At 40.4% G+C, this 19,081-nt stretch overlaps 1 protein-coding gene across 1 annotated transcript in view; it reads left to right on the forward strand.

Annotated features, from left to right (window-relative positions):
- Nucleotides 1-18,024, forward strand: part of tmem170b (transmembrane protein 170B) — a gene marked incomplete at its 5' end in the record, with an annotated part of 22,931 nt that extends 4,907 nt beyond the window's left edge. Inside the window, 2 exons of the mRNA XM_079654899.1 lie at nucleotides 4,999-5,169; nucleotides 11,404-18,024. Of these exons, the coding sequence (XP_079511025.1) occupies nucleotides 4,999-5,169; nucleotides 11,404-11,534 (302 nt within the window). The 3' untranslated portion in view covers nucleotides 11,535-18,024. The remainder of the gene's footprint in view (nucleotides 1-4,998; nucleotides 5,170-11,403) is intronic.
- Nucleotides 18,025-19,081: the final 1,057 nt, after the last annotated feature.

The following is a 19,081-nucleotide window of genomic DNA, read 5'->3' on the forward strand; positions in this document are numbered from 1 at the left end:
TTCAGAGGGAAAGGAGCAATTTTGAGCTCTGCTCTTAAAAATTGCTTTTTTTTAAGGTCATACGTCAAACGCGTCATATTACATCACACAGGGGAAACATCTCCGCTCTCTGACCGCGGGTATAGTGGAGTTGAGTTGAGTAGAGCGGTTGTGTTTTAAGGAGCTGGTATTTTTCGGTAGTTTTACATTGTATTTCAGCATTTGTAATCATGGTGCAGTATTGTGTTTGTGCAGGTTGCACAAATACCAGCCTGTCAGGACATCGAGTCAACAGTAAAAAGGACCGGAACTAGCGTTCGTTCCTGGGTGCGTTGTGCATCCACCTCCCTTCAGCACATACTCTCCACAGCTTTATCAGGAAACCGTATTACTTCTCTCCCCCCCCCCCCCCCTACACGGCACCGTAAGACAAAGTGTGGAGTTTCATTAGGCAACGCTGTGGTGGCTGTACTGCTCCAGCCGTCTCCTTTGTGTTTCCCCCTGTCTGTGTTGTTTGTGTGTGCGTGGTGGCTGTCACTCCTGGCTCCCGGCTCAAACTCCACTCACCTGCTGCAATCAGCTGTGCACCCTCCCCGACTACACACACCTGCTTTCCATCAAGCCATTTACAACGACATATCAACGGAGGCTCCACAACCTTTCTCCGCCAGATCGTCAAGTATCAGCCGTATCTCGCGTCTCTCCTCCGGTACACAGCACCGTAGTGTGGAGTTGCATTAGGTAACGCGAGATATGGCTGATACTTGCACATTAGTTTCTGTTATGGATCAGTATCAACAGTCCTGCCAGTAACGTTACTATATTATCAATGCTACTTTAGTTATAGCCTGATATATGATAGCTAACTTTACAATGTTGTGATGTGACGTTAGCTAACATTGTGTAGCTAACGCCGGTCACTCACCAAGATAGCTGCCCAGTTCTCCACTGGTTCTCCTCACACCACAGCTCAATTTCTCTCCGATGGCCGTTATTTCTTCTAATCCTTGGCTGCTCCTGGTCTCTTGGACGCCTAGCAGGCTCATAATTATAAGGTTGTGGTCCGTCATATGCATTCGAATATTCATGTTCAACTTCTTCTGTGTCTCCTGTGTCGAAACTAGCATTGGGATCCATGTTTATTAATACGTTACACCGGCCGCTCTCGCCCTTGTGTCCCCCATGTTACGTCACACGCGGGAGGTCACGTGCCGAGGCTTTTTTATGCGGAAGTGAACATTTCTTACAAAAACGACGCCAGATGTCACTGTGGTGTATATTTCTGTATATTTTTTTGAAAATCTAGTGTATTCATCATTTTCCTACACATTTATTCACAGGTGTCTTTAACCTGGAAGTTGCTCTTTAAGTTGGACGACAGATGCTCGGCCTGTGTGACTGGGACCTGATGAGGGATCCTAATCGAGCAGGGCGGGGTGTCTCTGGGTACTTTCCATTGGGCTAAAGGGACTCGTGTGATATTTTTGTAGCAGTTTTTTAAACCTGAGACAAGCATGTATAACTCCTCCTTTAAATTGTTCTGAATGTTTTCTTAGCTTTGGTGCCAGCAACAACCATACCAGGACCTAACCTAAAGGAAAGGCCTCCATTCAATGGTTTTAAATACATTTGTAGATCAATTGTTTGAAACTAGAAAAATAATTGCTAGCTGATAATAAAAACCATCATTAGTTGCAGCATTCGTCTTAGCTTAGGATAGCATAGGCCATCCTGTAGCCTCCTCTCTTGTCTCCTCTGGGACACATTCAAACGATTGGATGGACAACATTAATGATGCTGGAACTTGATTGATTTCTGGGTCACGGGTCTGAGGATGGAGAAGGAAGGATGGGCAAAAGCATAATTAACAGAATAGAAAAGATCTATCTCTCTGGCGGTTATATCCCCGTCCTGTCACAGACGTCTCCCTCCTCTCCTGCTGGATGGAGGCTGATGGTTGAAGAGAGACAGCGGCGATGTGACTGACGGGGCCAGTTGTGCGGGACAAAGAGCCGTTGTGTTGCCGAGCTGTCACGTCTCTCTCCATCCATCTCGACAGCTGATTGCTGGATCAATAGTTAGATGTAGGCGCTCAGTAAACTGTGGAACAACTAGGTTAAAGAGCTCCCTTCAGGCTTGGGAAATAGTTTCCATAGAATTGAGTCTTCAGACGTTTACACCACACGACAATGTCACATTTCCTGTTTGCAACTCAACATCCAAACAAAACAGGCCTGAATCGGTTATTTGTTTCTTCTTCCGTCAATTGCTTTTCTTCTAGAATAATCTCATGGCCAGCTGGCTTCTCCTTGCTCCCACGGTGCCAGTGGTTCAAAGCAAGGCCTCTCGCTGGCAAAGTGCGACAAGGCCAGGGCCCGGAAAGAAAGAAAGAAAGAGATGAGGAAGAAAAGGATAAGAATGATTTAAAAGGAGCCCGTTTATGTTTTTTTGCGTTTTCCCTATCCAGAAGTTTGTTATGTAGGTTTTTGTGCATGTATATGACCTGCAAAGGCTAAAATCCTAAAGTTGACGCTAGAGGGAGTTTCTCACCAACACCCCCCGTTTCTTAAACTTCATTGGATTTGTTTACTTCTGTCTCCACTACTACTACTCTAGTTGCTAGCACTCCAACACTAGGTACATGATAGGCTAAGGGGCGGGACATCTCTAAGCGGTGGACCCATAATGACAGAGCCGGGCAGCTAACCAATCAGAGCAGACTGGGCTGTGGTTTCAGACAGAGGGTGAAAAGAGGTGCTGCAGCACAGGCAGTATGAGGAAAAATCAAGACCTTTTTGATCGTTAAAGCATTAAAACATGTCACAGTAGAGACACAAAATACTAAATAAGCACAATGACCTCTGACACTTTCCTTTTTCTTCAAATAACTTGTAAAGACGACAGCACAGTGGTTCATTTTCTAAGAATAATTTGACAATTTGTTTGAATTTTGTGAATTGAATAGAATCAGAATGTATAGTTTCGTCACTTTACGAGCAATGCAAATGTTGAATTTGACTCCACAAGGCGCAGTAAGCTATTGTTTCAGACAGGACTTTTCATTTACTGCCTAATGTCCTCCTCGCCGCAGCTCGTGTAAAATCTCACTCAGAGGCATCAAAACCTCAGTCCCATTACCACGGTCGGCTGCCTCCTCGATGAGCCCTGACTTATGTTGTGGTGGCTGTAGATTGAAATCCTCCCTCTCAGACGTGTGCAGCTCAGATAGTATCTCTGCATCCTGATCTGTAGTTGCAGTATGCTCTCAAACAAGGTCTGTTTTGCCTAGTGTCCCAGGTTGCAGAAAAACATTCTTTCTGAGAAATGATGTCTCTGAATTTGCATGACAGGAACTATAGGCGCTTTCACACCAAGTACTTTTCCCAGGAATAATTCCCGGAACTTTTCCCCGGAACTTTTATTTCCCCGGAACTATCTAGTAAATCGCTTTCACACCGGAATAAGTCCTTGAGGAAGGATTACGCAAATGAAGCCGCTGACGTCACTACTTCTTCTTCTTCTGCTTTGGGCTTACTGGCAGGCCGCAAACAACTTCATGGCGAATACTGCCACCCGAAGTCCCGGAGCCCCCTGGAGTCCGGGACTTTGGGTGGCAGTAAATCGCCGCCAGAAGCGCCGACACCTCCTCATCACTCCACCGATCCCACGTTTTAATTTGTGTTGCCATAAGTTAGTCTCTCTCCATTGGTGTGCTGGGCTAATGCTAATGCTAATTATGCTAATGCAAGGAAATAAAATGGCGGCTTCACAACAACTTTTCTGAGTTTTACGGGGCGTGGTTTGCAATTCGCCCAGCCAATCGGAAATTGGAACCTTTTTCTCTCCAGGAAAGTCCCTGCTCTCTAGCAGGGACTAAAAAGGGGGTAAAAAGGTTCCCCAAAAAAAAGATATTTATTGTGTGAACGCAACATCCCAGGAACTATCGGAACTATTTCTGGGAAAAGTACGGGAAAAGTACTCCGGTGTGAAAGCGCCTATTTCATCTGTGCCTATCCAGGGGAGAATATGAAAGTGTGATGGAAATCCTTGGGAATAATCACTTTTTTCTTTGCTGACAGGGTCTCTGCAGTTATTTAGTTTTGTACTTACTTTAACGTTGGGGGACTTGTGAGCACAGATTAAATGAAGGTGAAAATCTATGCAGCAGAGGCTATGGTATCATGAATTTTGGCTAATAGTGTGGGCTTAGCTGTGCAAACTCCTATATTACTCCTATTTGTTTTAATCACTCCATTGATTAGTCTGATTTTACCTTTGGCAGGGCTGACTGAATTGTGAAATGAATCTAATTGTGGCTTTTTTTAATGTACTATTATTTAGATTTCGGTTGAGTTTGCAATGTATTTTTTCAAGACTTTATCATTTGTTTTCACTACAATCTATACAGTATGACCAACATAACATTGAATGAAATCAACATTTTAATTGCTCCGTCATGGAGGCCCGGCTTTTGTGTTAAGATTAAATTAGATGAAGAAGAATTACAATAAATAGCATAAATGTATTTTTGTATTGAATTGGTAAAACCTTCCATCACAGTAGAATATTCTAACTTGTAACTTGAAGCCTTGAAAAACATTTTTGAAAGAACAACTAAAACATGCCAGGCCTGGTTTAAACATTAATGTATGAACAAATACATATAAATTACAGTACTATTTCCGCAACTGTAGAAATGACAAATATTTCCTTTTTTTCACAGCCATTGCTATTTCAAAATGGTGTTTATTATACCACAATGTTGCTTTGACTTCTTTTAATCGGTCAATCCTAAACTCTAGGAGTAAACAGTAAAATGTGTCACTCTTAATAGAGTTGCAGAAGAAGTAAAAAAAAATGTCTCAAAATGTTTCTTTAGTACAGTAGATAGAGTAAATGGACTTTGATTACTAAACATTTCTGAATCTCCAATGTGTATAGTTAATGGATTCTTGCTAAAAAGTTAGGTTCTGATTCTGTGTTTATTGAGTCTGTTTTGTCCCCCCCCCCCCCCATCAGAGATGTGGTACTGGGTGTTCCTGTGGTGTCTCTTCTCCTCGCTCTTCGTCCACGGGGCAGTGGGGCTGCTCATGTTGGTCATGCTGCAGCGCCACAAGAGGGGCCGCCTCATCACCCTGGTGCTGGTCAGCGTGGGGTTCCTGGCCTCCCTCTCCGGAAGCGTCATCACCAGTAAGTCTATTCCTCTCCATCACCCGCTCTTTTTTATTTTTTTGGTTTAAGGCTGACCTCAATAGAACTCAGCATCCAGTCAGACTGAAGAAGATTGGAGGTGACAGGGAGGGAACGAGAACGGGCTGTGTGTCAATTTGTGTGTTCCTGTCAAAGAGAGGAACACCGGAGCTGACGGAGGGATTTCAGATTCTTGTATTTTCCTGTTGAGCTTCCTTTTGGGTTTATTCAGCAGAGGAAGCTTCAAGCACCTCTGAGAGATATTGAAAACATATATATAAATGTCTGATTGTTTGATTCAATTCAATACCTTGATGTGGTGATACATGGTGGCTTTTGGTCCAGGAGTCCTGGGCTAATTTGGCCGTTTTCGCATACTTTTGATTTGTCTTACTAAACCCCATTAAGAAATGTTTGGCATGTCAATGTTTGGTATCTTTTTTTTAAGGACAACCTCACCTATATAACCTGATAGTTATTTCTTTCATTTTGAGATACTATATGAACATTTTGGACCCAAAATCACAAAAAAACGTAAAAACAGATTTTGAAAATGATATTATCTTTCATATAGGTAACACAAACATACACAACGAAACCATTTGAAAGCTGGAAATAGATGCATGGGATGTCACTATGATAATGTGAAAGTTTGATTGAGGTAGCATGAACCTATATACAATTTCTATGAACAAATAACAGGTGTATCCATAGGCTTTTTTCCCTAATTTCTCAAGTTCTGTCAACAGTGACACAGTAGGCACAACAAAACATTTAAAAGCTTAAATAATGTACATGGGATTTCATTCTGATAAGGCAACAGTGTTATTATAAATATAATACAAATATATATATATATATATCTATATATATATATATATATACAGGACTGTCTTAGAAAATTAGAATATTGTGATAAAGTTCTTTATTTTCTGTAATGCAATTAAAAAAACAAAAATGTCATACATTCTGGATTCATTACAAATCAACTGAAATATTGCAAGCCTTTTATTATTTTAATATTGCTGATTATGGCATACAGCTTAAGAAAACTCAAAAATCCTATCTCAAAAAATTAGAATAGTTCCTCAGACCAAGTAAAAAAAAAAGATTTATAACAGCAAAACACAATCAAACATTTGAAAATGTCCATTAATGCACTCAGTACTTGGTTGGGAATCCTTTTGCACGGATTACTGCATCAATGCGGCGTGGCATGGAGGCAATCAGCCTGTGGCATTGCTGAGGTGTTATGGATGCCCAGGATGCTTCAATAGCGGCCTTTAGCTCATTAGCATTGTTGGGTCTGGTGTCTTTCAGCTTCTTCTTCACAATACCCCACATATTCTCTATGGGGTTCAGGTCAGGGGAATTTGCAGGCCAATCGAGGACAGTAATGCCATGGTCAGTACACCAGTTACTGGTGGTTTTGGCACTGTGGGCAGGTGCCAGATCATGCTGGAAAATGAATTCCTCATCTCCATAGAGCTTTTCAGCAGACGGAAGCATGTAGTGCTCTAAAATCTCTTGGTACACAGCTGCATTTACTCTGGGCTTGATGAAACACAGTGGACCAACACCAGCAGCTGACATGGCTCCCCAAACCATCGCTGACTGTGGGAACTTCACACTGGATTTCAAGCAACTTGGATTTTGCTCCTCTCCAGCCTTTCTCCAGACTCTGGCACCTTGACTTCCAAATGAAATACAAAACTTGCTTTCGTCTGAAAAGAGGACTTTGGACCACTGTGCAACTGTCCAGTGCTTCTTTTCCTTAGCCCAAGTCAGACGCCTCTTCCGTTGTCTTGAGTTCAGAAGTGGCTTGACCATGGGAATACGGCTATTGTAGCCCATTTCCCGGACACGTCTGTGAACAGTGACTTTTGATACCTGGACTCCAGCTTCAGTCCACTGTCTTTGAAGCTCCCCCAAATTCTGGAAGCGACTCTTCTTCACAATGCTGTTAAGGCTGCGGTCATCTCTCTTGGTTGTGCAGCGTTTCCTGCCACATTTCCCCCTTCCAACAGACTTTTTGTGGATGTGCTTTGAAACTGCACTCTGTGAACAGCTTGCTCTTTGAGAAATTTCTTTTTGTGTCTTACCCTCCTGATGGAGGGTGTCAATGACGGTCCTCTGGACAGCAGTCAGATCAGCAGTCTTCCCCATACTTGTGATTTAGTTTACTGAACCAAGCTGAGTGTTTTTCAAGGCTCAGGAAACCCTTGCAGGTGTTTCGAGTTAATTAGACGATTCAAGTGATTCGTTGAACACCCTACTAGTATACTTTTTCATGATATTCTAATATTTAGAGATAGGATATTTGAGTTTTCTTAAGCTGTATGCCATAATCAGCAATATTAAAATAATAAAAGGCTTGCAATATTTCAGTTGATTTGTAATGAATCCAGAATGTATGACATTTTTGTTTTTTTAATTGCATTACAGAAAATAAAGAACTTTATCACAATATTCTAATTTTCTGAGACAGTCCTGTATATACACATTATGAACAAAAATCTGTTTTTTCTGTCTCTATCTGTGCCACGCTTCAAAGCAGTTTCTGTCAACTACGACAAGAGGGCAACATCACAGGCTCATCCTCCTCCTCCATGTCAAAAAACAAGCTCATAGCTTGACTCACGTTCAGAGTTCTCTTCATCATAGTTGAATCATCAAAACTCTAAATCTATCTAACTATATCTAAATTCTCAATGTTTGTGCGTCACTTTACTTCAATCGCAGTCTCCCGCCGTCTCTCTTTGTCTCCCGCCGCCTGTCTTCGTATATCTTCGTCTCTCTCCATTTCCCGCCGTCCCTCTTCGTCTCTTTTCGTCTTGCTTCGTATCACTCCGTTTACCTGATTACCTCACCCCCTCCCTGGTAAATACATCCTGTTGAGCAGAATCTACAGTTTCCAGTATTTTCCGTTTCGTAAAATGATAAAATACGGCGAAGATATTCAAATATGTGCTTCCATTATTCATACTTTTGAAATATATTTGTATTAACTTTATATCATCGTATCTCCGTGTTTATTGGGTCTTTTTGCATGAAACAAAGACTGGCATATAGTTTCAAGCCAGTACTTTCGACAGAAACACACGGCAATGTTGTCCGGACTGTTGTTTTTATGCGGCACCGGCTTGAACAGGTCATGTGATCTGATCACGCCGGCGTGACGGTCGACTCCAAAGGGTTAACAAGGTGTGTACACACAAGAAAAGTATCGACTTTTAAGATAAGTAATGTCGGAGTAGGGAAACAAATTTGAAAACGATGTTTCCCTCAAATGGTTTTAACGCTGAATCATCCAATATAGAGCGAGCTGTAGCTTTGAATGTTCCACTTTGTAAATGTTTAACACGCTCTTAACCTTAGAACGTGTGAAATCAGTCGACGTGGGGAAGAAAACTAGCATAGGCGCTAGATTTGGTTTGAAATTTGGATTCATTTTGTGCCAACGAGAACTCTGATTAGAGTTAGAGGAACATTGCGACACATTGGCAAACACACTTATTCACTTCCTTTCTGAGAGTTAGATGAGGAGATAACACTCTCACGTCTGTATGGTTAGCATGAAGCAACAGAGAGCAGGTGGTTAGCTTAGCATAGCATAAAGACTGTAACATTGGGAAAAGGCTTTTAACTAGCAGCACATAAAAGCTTGAATACTAAGAACATATCTCTTTGTTGTTTAGTCTAGAAACTAACATTTACATTAGGGCTGGAAATGTTTAATTACTAATGCAAACATGCTACTGTACCTGCAAGGCTGGGTGGGGAGAGTGACAAAAAACCCAATGACAAATAAGACTAATCTCATCCATTAATTTTGTTAATGCACCATTCAATCATAATATACTGTAATATGAAATGACAGGGGCCTTTAAAGGCCACTCCAGTGATTTAACACATTCAGGGAAGAAAATGATCCAAGAAGCCACTTGGCATTCAAATGAGATTAGCTTGTCCACCTTAAAGGTCATTCCACCTTAAGTGGGCCTGTGCTTCAGGTAAACCCCTTTACTTTAACCAGCAGGTTGATTGCAAATCAGCATCTCTGTGATTTGTGGTTATATATTTTTTGTTTTGCACCCTTTTTAGTTTTCCCTGTGCCTTTTTTCGGCCTATTTCCTGGTTGAAAAATAGCAGCTTCTGTGTGGCACATTTTAATTGTTATAAATATAAGAGTTTTGAAAACTTTTTGGGGAAAGTCCAGGATGCCTATATCACTACAGAACATGGAGACCATGTAGATATTGATATTACATTAACATAAATAAGCCTAGATAATATAACATTTATCATTTTTAAAATGATATATATTTTTAGTATAATATTTCTAATTTAAGTGGGGGAAATGTCAGTACATTTGAATTAAATATAGGGGTAATTTCTGATTCACATGTTCCTGTTTGATGGAAGGGTTAGGGTTAGTGTTACCAGCTTTTGGTTGGTAACACTAAAGTATTTGGATTCGGCACCGAGCCCCACATTACAAAAATCTAAATCCCAGAAATATACAGTATTTCGGGTCTCATGATTACATAGGTCGGGCAAAATGGAAAGAAATCATGATAATAATGATAAACAAAAATATTTGTACTGTATTTTTCTGGTGTTGATAAACTGCACTTTACTGCAAAATCACATGTAGAGCAAATGGGAACAGCAATGCATCTCGTTTTTCTTTGTATTTGTTTATCTGAATGCACTCCAACGATTGTTTGTCTGTCTGTTATATATGCACCGTATATATTTGTGTCAATCACTGTAACACCGTGTGATGATCCCAAGTTGTGTAAATAGCCCTAAATCTATCTGAGTGTAGGGCAGGAGCTCTTCTTGGCTCAACTCAATGAATCACTCTTTATCATAGACACAAGCTGGACCCCAAAATAGAAAGACACTTTATTATTAATGTGCAGCGACCAGGGAGAGCAGACTATTGACTGTGAGCACACACACACACACACACACACACACACACAAACACACACACACACACACACACACACACACACACACACACACACACACACACACACACACTCACCCTCTGTGTGTACACCAGCCTGGCTTCAAGTCAAAGTGAGGCAGAGCACACGCAGAAGGACAGGAAAGGTCATGTAGTGTAAGAGCGAGCTGCCCATATGTGTCTGGAATCATGATTATTCATTCATTTTAGGGACAACATATATTTATTTTATATTAATCTTGGTACTTGTTTTCAAATTGTTAAAATGACTTTTTATAGCAAAATAAGAAGCAATCAACTCATACAATTCATTAACTTCTCCTTTACTGTTGTAGGGGTGTGTGGGTGTGATTTGATCGGAATGCATTGACAGTAAGAACATCAGCAAAGAAACCCTCTAATGCCGAGACAATTTAATCAAGATAAAGTCATAGCGTAGACTATTTTTAGCTTCTGTTATGTGACGGATTATGTGGGTGAGGTTAAGTTACAAAACGGCTTTATAGGTTTTTTTTCTAGGCCTTTATTTGCATTCATTTTGTCAAATTAGCAACATTAAACGTTTTCCCAATTAGCCATTAGCTGTTATTGTTTACATTGTACCCACAATTTACAGACAGCTACAGGACCACTGGACTACTTTGATACCGGAGAAAACTTTAAAATGATTCTCAGACAAGATCTGTACTTAAAAGGTATTTTTCCTGCTAATTCTAAGCGGATGTTTAATAAGGCTGAATCTGAAAATACGTCTAACATCTCTGTGTTCACTTTCTTTTGTGATGCAAATTCCTGCAAGCAGACCCTTAGGGGTATACAACAGTAGAATAACATCCTCCATGTGCAAGACAAAATAGCATTGACTGAAGTACATCCTAACATTTCCAACAAATACACAAGTATAAATAATAAATATTTCCTGTATTTGTTGGATTTAACTGAAAAGTACCTAAAGGACACAGAATAAGAACAGACCTTTTCCAACTGAGCAAATAAATAAAAAAACAATTAAAAGTGGCCAAGACCATTTTATGCTAACTGTTACTGCTTTTATTACTTATTTTATATTTTTTGTTTTACCCTTACTTCACCACACAGCAACATATCCTTGTTCCTGAATCTAATAACAACAAAAAGTATCCTGTTCTATTGCTCGAATGGCAGTTTTATTCCTCCATAGTGTTTGTGAATCTACCCATTTGTTTACTTGCAGTGTGTATTAACGCTGATGAATGTGCTTGTTCTTCCTCCCACAGGCGCGGCGGTGGCGGGGGTGTACCGCGTAGCAGGGAAGGACATGGCACCGCTGGAGGCTCTGGTGTTCGGCGTGGGCCAGACCGCCCTCTCCGTCATCATCTCCTTCTCACGCATCCTGGCAACTCTGTGAATTGAAACCCCCTGGACGAGACGAAGCACAGACTTTGAGATGAGAATTAATGGAGCCAGTCGGAGACTTTATGGTGGCTGAGCGTGTGGAAGGAGAGGAAGCAGAAATGCTCTGGACCTTGGGCTGGAAGCAGGACACGGCGCCCCCCGGTGCCCCTGCTCCGTAACTGCCAAAGTCAGGCCGCTCTTCAGAGGCTGTCTTCATGTGAGAAAGCAGCACCAGGCGGCCATCCTCAGCTTCTGGACTTGAAAGCCATGTTCCGGGTGTTTCCAGAGTTTCATCAATTGTTGTGCCAAAAGCCTTCTCTGGGACATCCAGATGCCTTCATGGCCGCTGACTCATAAAGGCTTTCTGTTGCAAATGTAGAGGGGAAAACAAACTATTTTTAAAAAAACAGCAGTGACAAGACCTGTAGTGATGATCTGATGATCCTTCGGTGATCAGCATGAGAACAAGAGTTGCGCAATGACACCATTTTTCTTCAGTATTGAACATCAGCCTCACCTCTCGGTCTTCACGACGTTCAGAGTATCAATGATCATTCCTTTCCTTCAAATGGTTTTAAAACTGAAGCGAGCTGCAGCTTTTAATTTTGCACTCTTTGCCTAAGAACGTGTGAAATCAGAAGATGTGGATAAGAAAACCAGCATAGACGCTAGATATGGTTTGAAGTTTTGATTCATTTTGTGCCAACGAGAACTCTGATAAGAGTTAGAGGAACATTGCGACGCATTGGGAAACACACTTATTGACTTCCTTCCTGAGAGTTAGATGAAAATCCTCTCACGTCTGTACGGTTAGCATGAAGCTACACAGAGAGCAGGTTGTTAGCTTAGCACAGCATAAAGACTGTAATATTGGGAAGTCGATTTTAACTAGCAGCACATAAAAGCTTGAATTCTAACTTCTATATAACTTCTATCTCTTGGTTGTTTAGTCTAAAAACAACAATTTGCAGATTTAAAAGGGGTTATGTGGCTGAATATATATTGGCTAAACACAATTACTTAAAGGAGTGAAAAGCTAGCTAAGAAATAGTCTGCCACAACAAAGTATTGTTTTTTACACTTACACAAAACGAGATATAGAACGTTAAAGATGCACTCACAAGAGATTGTTGGCATATTTTCTTTTAATATAGTAAGGCTAGCTGTTTCCCTCCAGTTTCCAGTCTTTGTGCTAAGCTAAGCTAACGTTCTAATACTTCCAGCTCAAACCTCTAATGTAACTTTCAGTAAGAAATAAAATAGTTGTTGAAATGTTCATTTAAAACAAACAGAAAGGTCTGGACAAGCACTCAGAAGTGTTTGCAGGTTTGATACAGGTCTCATTAGCGTAAGATCAGGTTGATCTTATTCAGGTTTTAAGATGTATCGGTTTTAAGAAGGGTTGTTTTTCTGCTCGAGAGTCACATCTTCATACAAAATTCCATGTCTGTGAGTCCAGATTTCCTGTAATAACGTTGGAATGGAGCCGTAGTATTACTAACACTGTCTGCAGTGCTACAGCATAAATTCCCCCGTGGAGACCCTCCCCTGTCTGGAGAAGGTCAGACGGATTCTGCTGCTCAGACGGCCATTCTTCTATGGCTTCCTCTTTTCTTTGTTTTCTTTATCAACCCATGTTCCTTAAGTTTAACTTTGTATATTGTACTGAAAATAACTGCCTTGTTTTAGCACAGTGTGCGATGATGCGACTCTGGTATGACCCCATTCGGTAATCACAGTAATTATACACAGAAATCAGTGATGATAGACACTGATAATCTTGTTTTGGGAAAGCAAAGAAGAATGTGCTTGAAGCTGCTGTATTTACTCACGAGTTTCTCACTGAAAATAGATACACTGATTTATTTAAGTTTAAAGCTCATAACTTGGTAAAGTAAAACAGTGTATCTAGTACGGGAGCAGGGCGGGAGGAGAAACGGTTGCAATGCCAAAGTGTCAAAAGTCACACTTGAGCTTAATTTATTATCTTTGTTTCATTTAATTGATTTAATTGAAAAAAATGTATTCATTTTTTTCAGTTTTAGAAACATTTACACATTGGCTCGTCCCCCAGACAAACCACCATTTAAATGAATTTGACAAAAAATGTGTTGTTATCTGTGTGTGCTGTAGCTCTAAAGGTAAAGGCTTATGTAATTGACACAGCTCACCTTCAGCACCAGCTTAGCCCACACAAGGGCGCTATTGCACAGAAAGGAAGCGGCAACCGAAATGCCTGAAAGATGATTGTGGATTTAAAAAGATGATGAAAGTTCTACCGAGTGTTTTGATACAAACATTTGACAAAAAGTCCTAATATCCCCCCAATAAATTAAAATGTAATCTTAAAGAGAATTCATGTGACCCCCTCCCCTTTGTGTCCACTGAACGCTCTGCACATTACCCATGCTACCTGCTTGAATGTTTTTAGCTCAATTTCAGGGACCAAATGTGAGTCGCTGCTGGTGAATCACCTGCTGTCACAGCAATGAAATCTCTGTGAAGCTGTTTGTGGGGCAGTTTCTGCATGTTTGCGTGTATGTGTGGTTCAGAGGAGAAATGTGAGTGTTGTAATTGGTATTGGACCGTGTGGTTGTGCATGTGAGTAGTGTAATAAAAATGTTCTTTCTTTTCATTAGAGGGGTTTGTACAGAAGCCCTGAGAGGCCAACATTTCTGGTGATCCATTTTCTAAATCTGTTCTAAACTATTCAGTGTTTGTTACTTAGGAACAGGTGAAAAAAAGGTTTATAAGTACACAGGTATTTTTGAAAATAGTGTTTTTCGTAGACATAAAGCTACATTTACAAAGACAGTCTTTTTCATTTGTGTAAATGTGGATGAAAAAACATTTTGCAGGTAAATTATGATTTATTTATTAGGCATTTTGGCCACCATAGTCCTCTTCTGAATGAGAACTAAAAACATTCATGATGTATTTAATATATCGTGTGTTAGAAGTAAAGTTCTGATGCTAATCTGCCACTTTGAGTCCTTTTTTTAAAGGAGGTAATGGTGCAGTATGACAACAACAAACACTTGATCCTGGCAAAACTTGTTTTAACCCACCTGTTTCACAGATGATTTAATCTTTGCTTAAGTCATCCCGTCATCAGGAGAGAAGACAGTTTAGATCAGACCTAGAAAATGAATCACCATACATTTGTTGTATTGTTTTGGCCTCTCAGGGCTTCCATAGGTTGTTCACATTGTTTTGAGAACCCCTAAAGTGTCCGAAAAGGCAAGGGTCCTATTGTGAGTGAAGCTGTGAAGATCAGCTCCTCTTACAAAATGTGTTGGAAAACATTGTTTTTTTCTGGCAATGAAACTGCAAGAAATGATGGACTAAGGTTGTTAAATGAGTGCACTTACTGTACATCCTGAGCTGTATATAGCCATAGTGTACAAAGTCCTCTGATATGAACAAAATAACCACTGGATATTATTTAGGTTCACACCCAGCACAGTGAACGCTGATGAGTCCTGTGTTTTTCCACTCCAGGTTATGTGATTCAGCCACCATTAAAGTGGCTGTGTAACTGACTGTGTACTGCAATATCCAAGGAGGTACCCAGCAACTAAAAACCCCCTCTAGACTTTTAAAAATGCCATCGCACTACAGCGAGGCGCCCAGCTCAATAATCCTGTCTCTTTCATAGGCTTATAACTAAAGCTGCCCCTTTGGTCTACTGTCGTCCAAATGCCACATATTCCCCCCCCCCCCGGACGCTTACTGTGGACCCGCTGTGATGCATGTGCTCAGATAACGTGTGAATGGGACTATACGGACAATCCAACAAGAGACAATGTTGTACAAAAACCCAAAGTGGCACTTGTAGATATGTACAATATGTTCCTTTTTTAATTTTGTACCAGCCAAACCGCTGATATTTATAACTATTGCCTATTTATGTACAAAGTGTTTCTCCTGTAAATACTCAACAGTCAGTTGGAGTAAAAATCTTTTGCAGTATATTCACTTGGGAGTTTTGAATTCTTTATTATCATGCTGTGTCCTTTATCATTCCTCCCCCTCCAGTTTCTGGCTGCTGATTCACTTTCTCCGTACTGGCTTTCCCCTTCCTCCCTTTTTTCCAATCATTACTCAGATGTGAGAGAACATGGAAATACTTAATTAGCTAAGCACTGAAAATGTTCTTTTAATTTAGTTAAACTCAGCAAAAGTTGACGGTGTAAATGTCAAAGCTTTTAAAATTAAGTCCACACTCAGCAGAGTAATTGGAGTTCTTTCAGCAGCTTTGTGTATAAAGATTAGAAAATCTGCTGTGTGGTGTGACTTCAATCAGCCATGATGGCGACCTCAATCAGCCTTAAAATGAGGAATTCGGCATATTTTCTGTTGTTTGTTAGAAGTGATTTCTTAAAAGATGACAGGTGTTGAATTGGGGGTTATTTGTTTGTCCTTGGAGCTGATAACGGTGATTAGCATAATTTAACATTGTGTTTATTATTGCATTCTCAAAGTCACAATGAATATGCTGCAGCTGCTGCTGACAATTCTACTAAATTAGTACCCATTATCAACCACAATAGATATTTTTGGCTTTTGAATGTTATCCATCACTTTGGCTGTGTAATCGTGAAAATTAAGACTGGGAGTTTTTTCCCCCTTGTTTTAGAAGTTTAACCTCAACTTGTATAATAAGTCATAAAGTGTTAAGCCAAAATACAGTCACATCCTCAAGGACAAAAAGATGCCCTTTGAAACCCATTAAAAACACCTTTTGATCCCACATCCATTACAGCATGTAATCATACTAGTATATCAGACTTGACTTCTAGAGCCATGGCCTTATATCTAAGATATTACTATTTTCTACCAGATAGAGCCATTTTCTCATGCCCGCATGGGCCATGTTAATGCTATTTAAAAGCCAAACAAAATCAAGTATGTATCTGTGGCATTTTAAGACATGGATATTTTATGGCTAAGGATATCAGATGATCTATTTTAAAACGGATGCTTAAGGGATTAAAAAAAGAAACGACTTATCAGAACCTTCTTTACTTTTCAAACTGAATTCCTTTCCACATCAGAAAATATCCCTGTGGCATTACTCATCCAAATGATTTAATTGTAAACGCTTCAGAATTGGCTGCTTGTCTGTGAATTGAAACAATCACAATCATTAGTGCTTCTCCCTTTCATGTTTGCCCCCTTTGTGAAAGCAATCAGAGGCAGCATCAAGCTGGCACACAGAGCCCAGTTGGTGAATGCATTATTATTCACTGCCTCTCTGTTTCTATTGTCCTCGGGGTCAGAAGCAGCGTCGTCTCCATTCATGGCTCGTCTCCTGGTGGCACAGGGGATCATCATCAGCCACATCAGAGAGAAGCAAACATTGTTCTTTGTTGTGAGGAGGTTGGCTGACTTTTATTTGGTGGTATCATTACCAGAAACGCCTCCAATATGTTATTTTTGTCATGTTTGTAATGACACGGCCAGGACTTCCTTTCACGGTTTTATTGTGAGACCACACAAAACATTTTTCAGATATTATTCTCCTATCTGATTTGACATAACGCTGCTATTCCACCCTAATGATGTGTTTTCCTCCCTGGCCTTTCAAAACCTACACTAACAAATCTCAATAGAACCAGTTTTCTAATCTGATGTGTTCACAATGCTGAGCAGAGGAGGGCTTTGAATGACCATGATGGAATTTAATTAACATGCTTGCGGATTTAAAAGGATAAAAGTCTTAACTATTTATCATGTTGTTTTTTGTTATTTTTATTCTTTAATGAGGAAGAGCAGGGGATTGTGCTCCTTGTTTCCACTCAGCAGCGGCTATTGGTAGTGTTATTATAATATGAGACAGAAAAGGAAGAGCAGAGCTGATTCATAATAGGCCAGGGATAGTGGATTTGGTATGTGTGGCTGTTTGATGAGTGTTTGGGAAACTTGGGAACATTTGCATTCGTATTTTAGAGGAGACAATATTGTTTATGCTCTTATCCAACCTTAAAGAGGGTTGGCAGTTTATTTGAAATGTCATTGGGGAAGATATGTCATACTAAACCTTCCAGAATGTTGGAAAAGGCAACAAATGTAAAGGCCTCATTCTGCAGCTCTGTCAGGCACTGTTGTTAAATGTATGTTTTATATCAGTTAATACGCAGAAATCGCCTACATCTGAAAGCCTACTGATGTCATACTCACCCACAAATGTGCTGGCTTGACTGAAGACATTGAGACGTCAGAAACTGAACATATTTCTACCAATCAAACTGCATTTGAAACATCTATCTCCGTTTGTGTTTTTGCAATTTCATCTGCCAAGCCCTTAGCATTGACTTACAATGTGGTCTCTGGGAACAAATGAAAAGCATGATTATTTCAGGAAAACTTACATTTTATATAATCCATCAGCAAGTAATGTAATAGTTTTTCGTTCACATAAATATACTTTGTTATTCTGGAAAAGATGCGCCTGCCTTGCATATTTGTATAAACCAATATAAACCTTGTGTTGAAATCTGTGTCCCTAGACTCCCTACCCCCTAATTTTCACTTACTCTACCCCTCTGCACCATACAAACCAAAAACAATATACAGTATGTCTATGCATTGCACTGCAATTTTCCATCCTTCCACTAGATGCCTTCAGAGTCTCATTCCCCTGCTCACCTGTTTCCACTTCCCTAATTAGCCCTGCACTATATAACCGGCCATTTTCTACTCATTCCAATTCTTAATGTTACTTCATGCCTCACTTTCAGGCCATCTGAAGCCCAGAGCCTGCCAACCTGTGAGATAATAGCCACTTTCACACCAAGTACTTAGCCATACTTAGTTCCCAGCACTTAGTTCCCAGCACTTAGTTCCCAGCATTTAGTACCCCCATGGAACTATGAGCCGATTGCGTTCACACCGGAATAAATTCCCTGAGGGAAGATTACGCAAATGAAGCCGCTGGGACTCCCAGCAGCTTCTACTGAAGCCTTCCGAGTAAATCGCCAGAACGCCGACACCTCCTCATCACTCCACCGCTCCAATGTTTTTTTTTGCGTTGCCATAAGTTATTTTCTCTCAGTTGGGGCACGGGGCTAATGCTAATAATGCTAATGCCAGCAAATACAATGGCGGCTTCAAAAAACTTTTCCGAGTTTTACGGGGCGTGGTTTGCAATTCGCCCAGCCAATCAGAAATTGGAACTTTTTTCTCCCCAGGAAAGTACCAACTCTCTAGCAGGCACTAAAAAGGGGGTAAAAGTTCTCATGAACTAAGTTCTCTTTTTGGGTATGAACGCAAAATCCCAGAAACTATCGGAACTAAACGGGAAAAATACGGGGAAACAAATCTTTGTCAACAAATCAATGAACTCTTCTGCCATATTTTCAATCCCTACCCTGCATCGCACTCAGCTGCCTGACACTTTGAGGGACAGACAAATGTAAGTAGTAGCCTACCACAGTGCGTTTTTCGGGGACTCCAAATTCTCAAAAATATCAGTTAATACTTATGAGTTTTACCAATGTCAGTCTCAGAAGCACAGTCAGTAAAATGAGGGGGTTTCACAAGAAAGGCCAGTTTTGG

The sequence above is a fragment of the Notothenia rossii genome, assembly GCF_949606895.1.
Source record: "Notothenia rossii genome assembly, chromosome: 10".
NCBI lineage: Eukaryota > Metazoa > Chordata > Actinopteri > Perciformes > Nototheniidae > Notothenia > Notothenia rossii.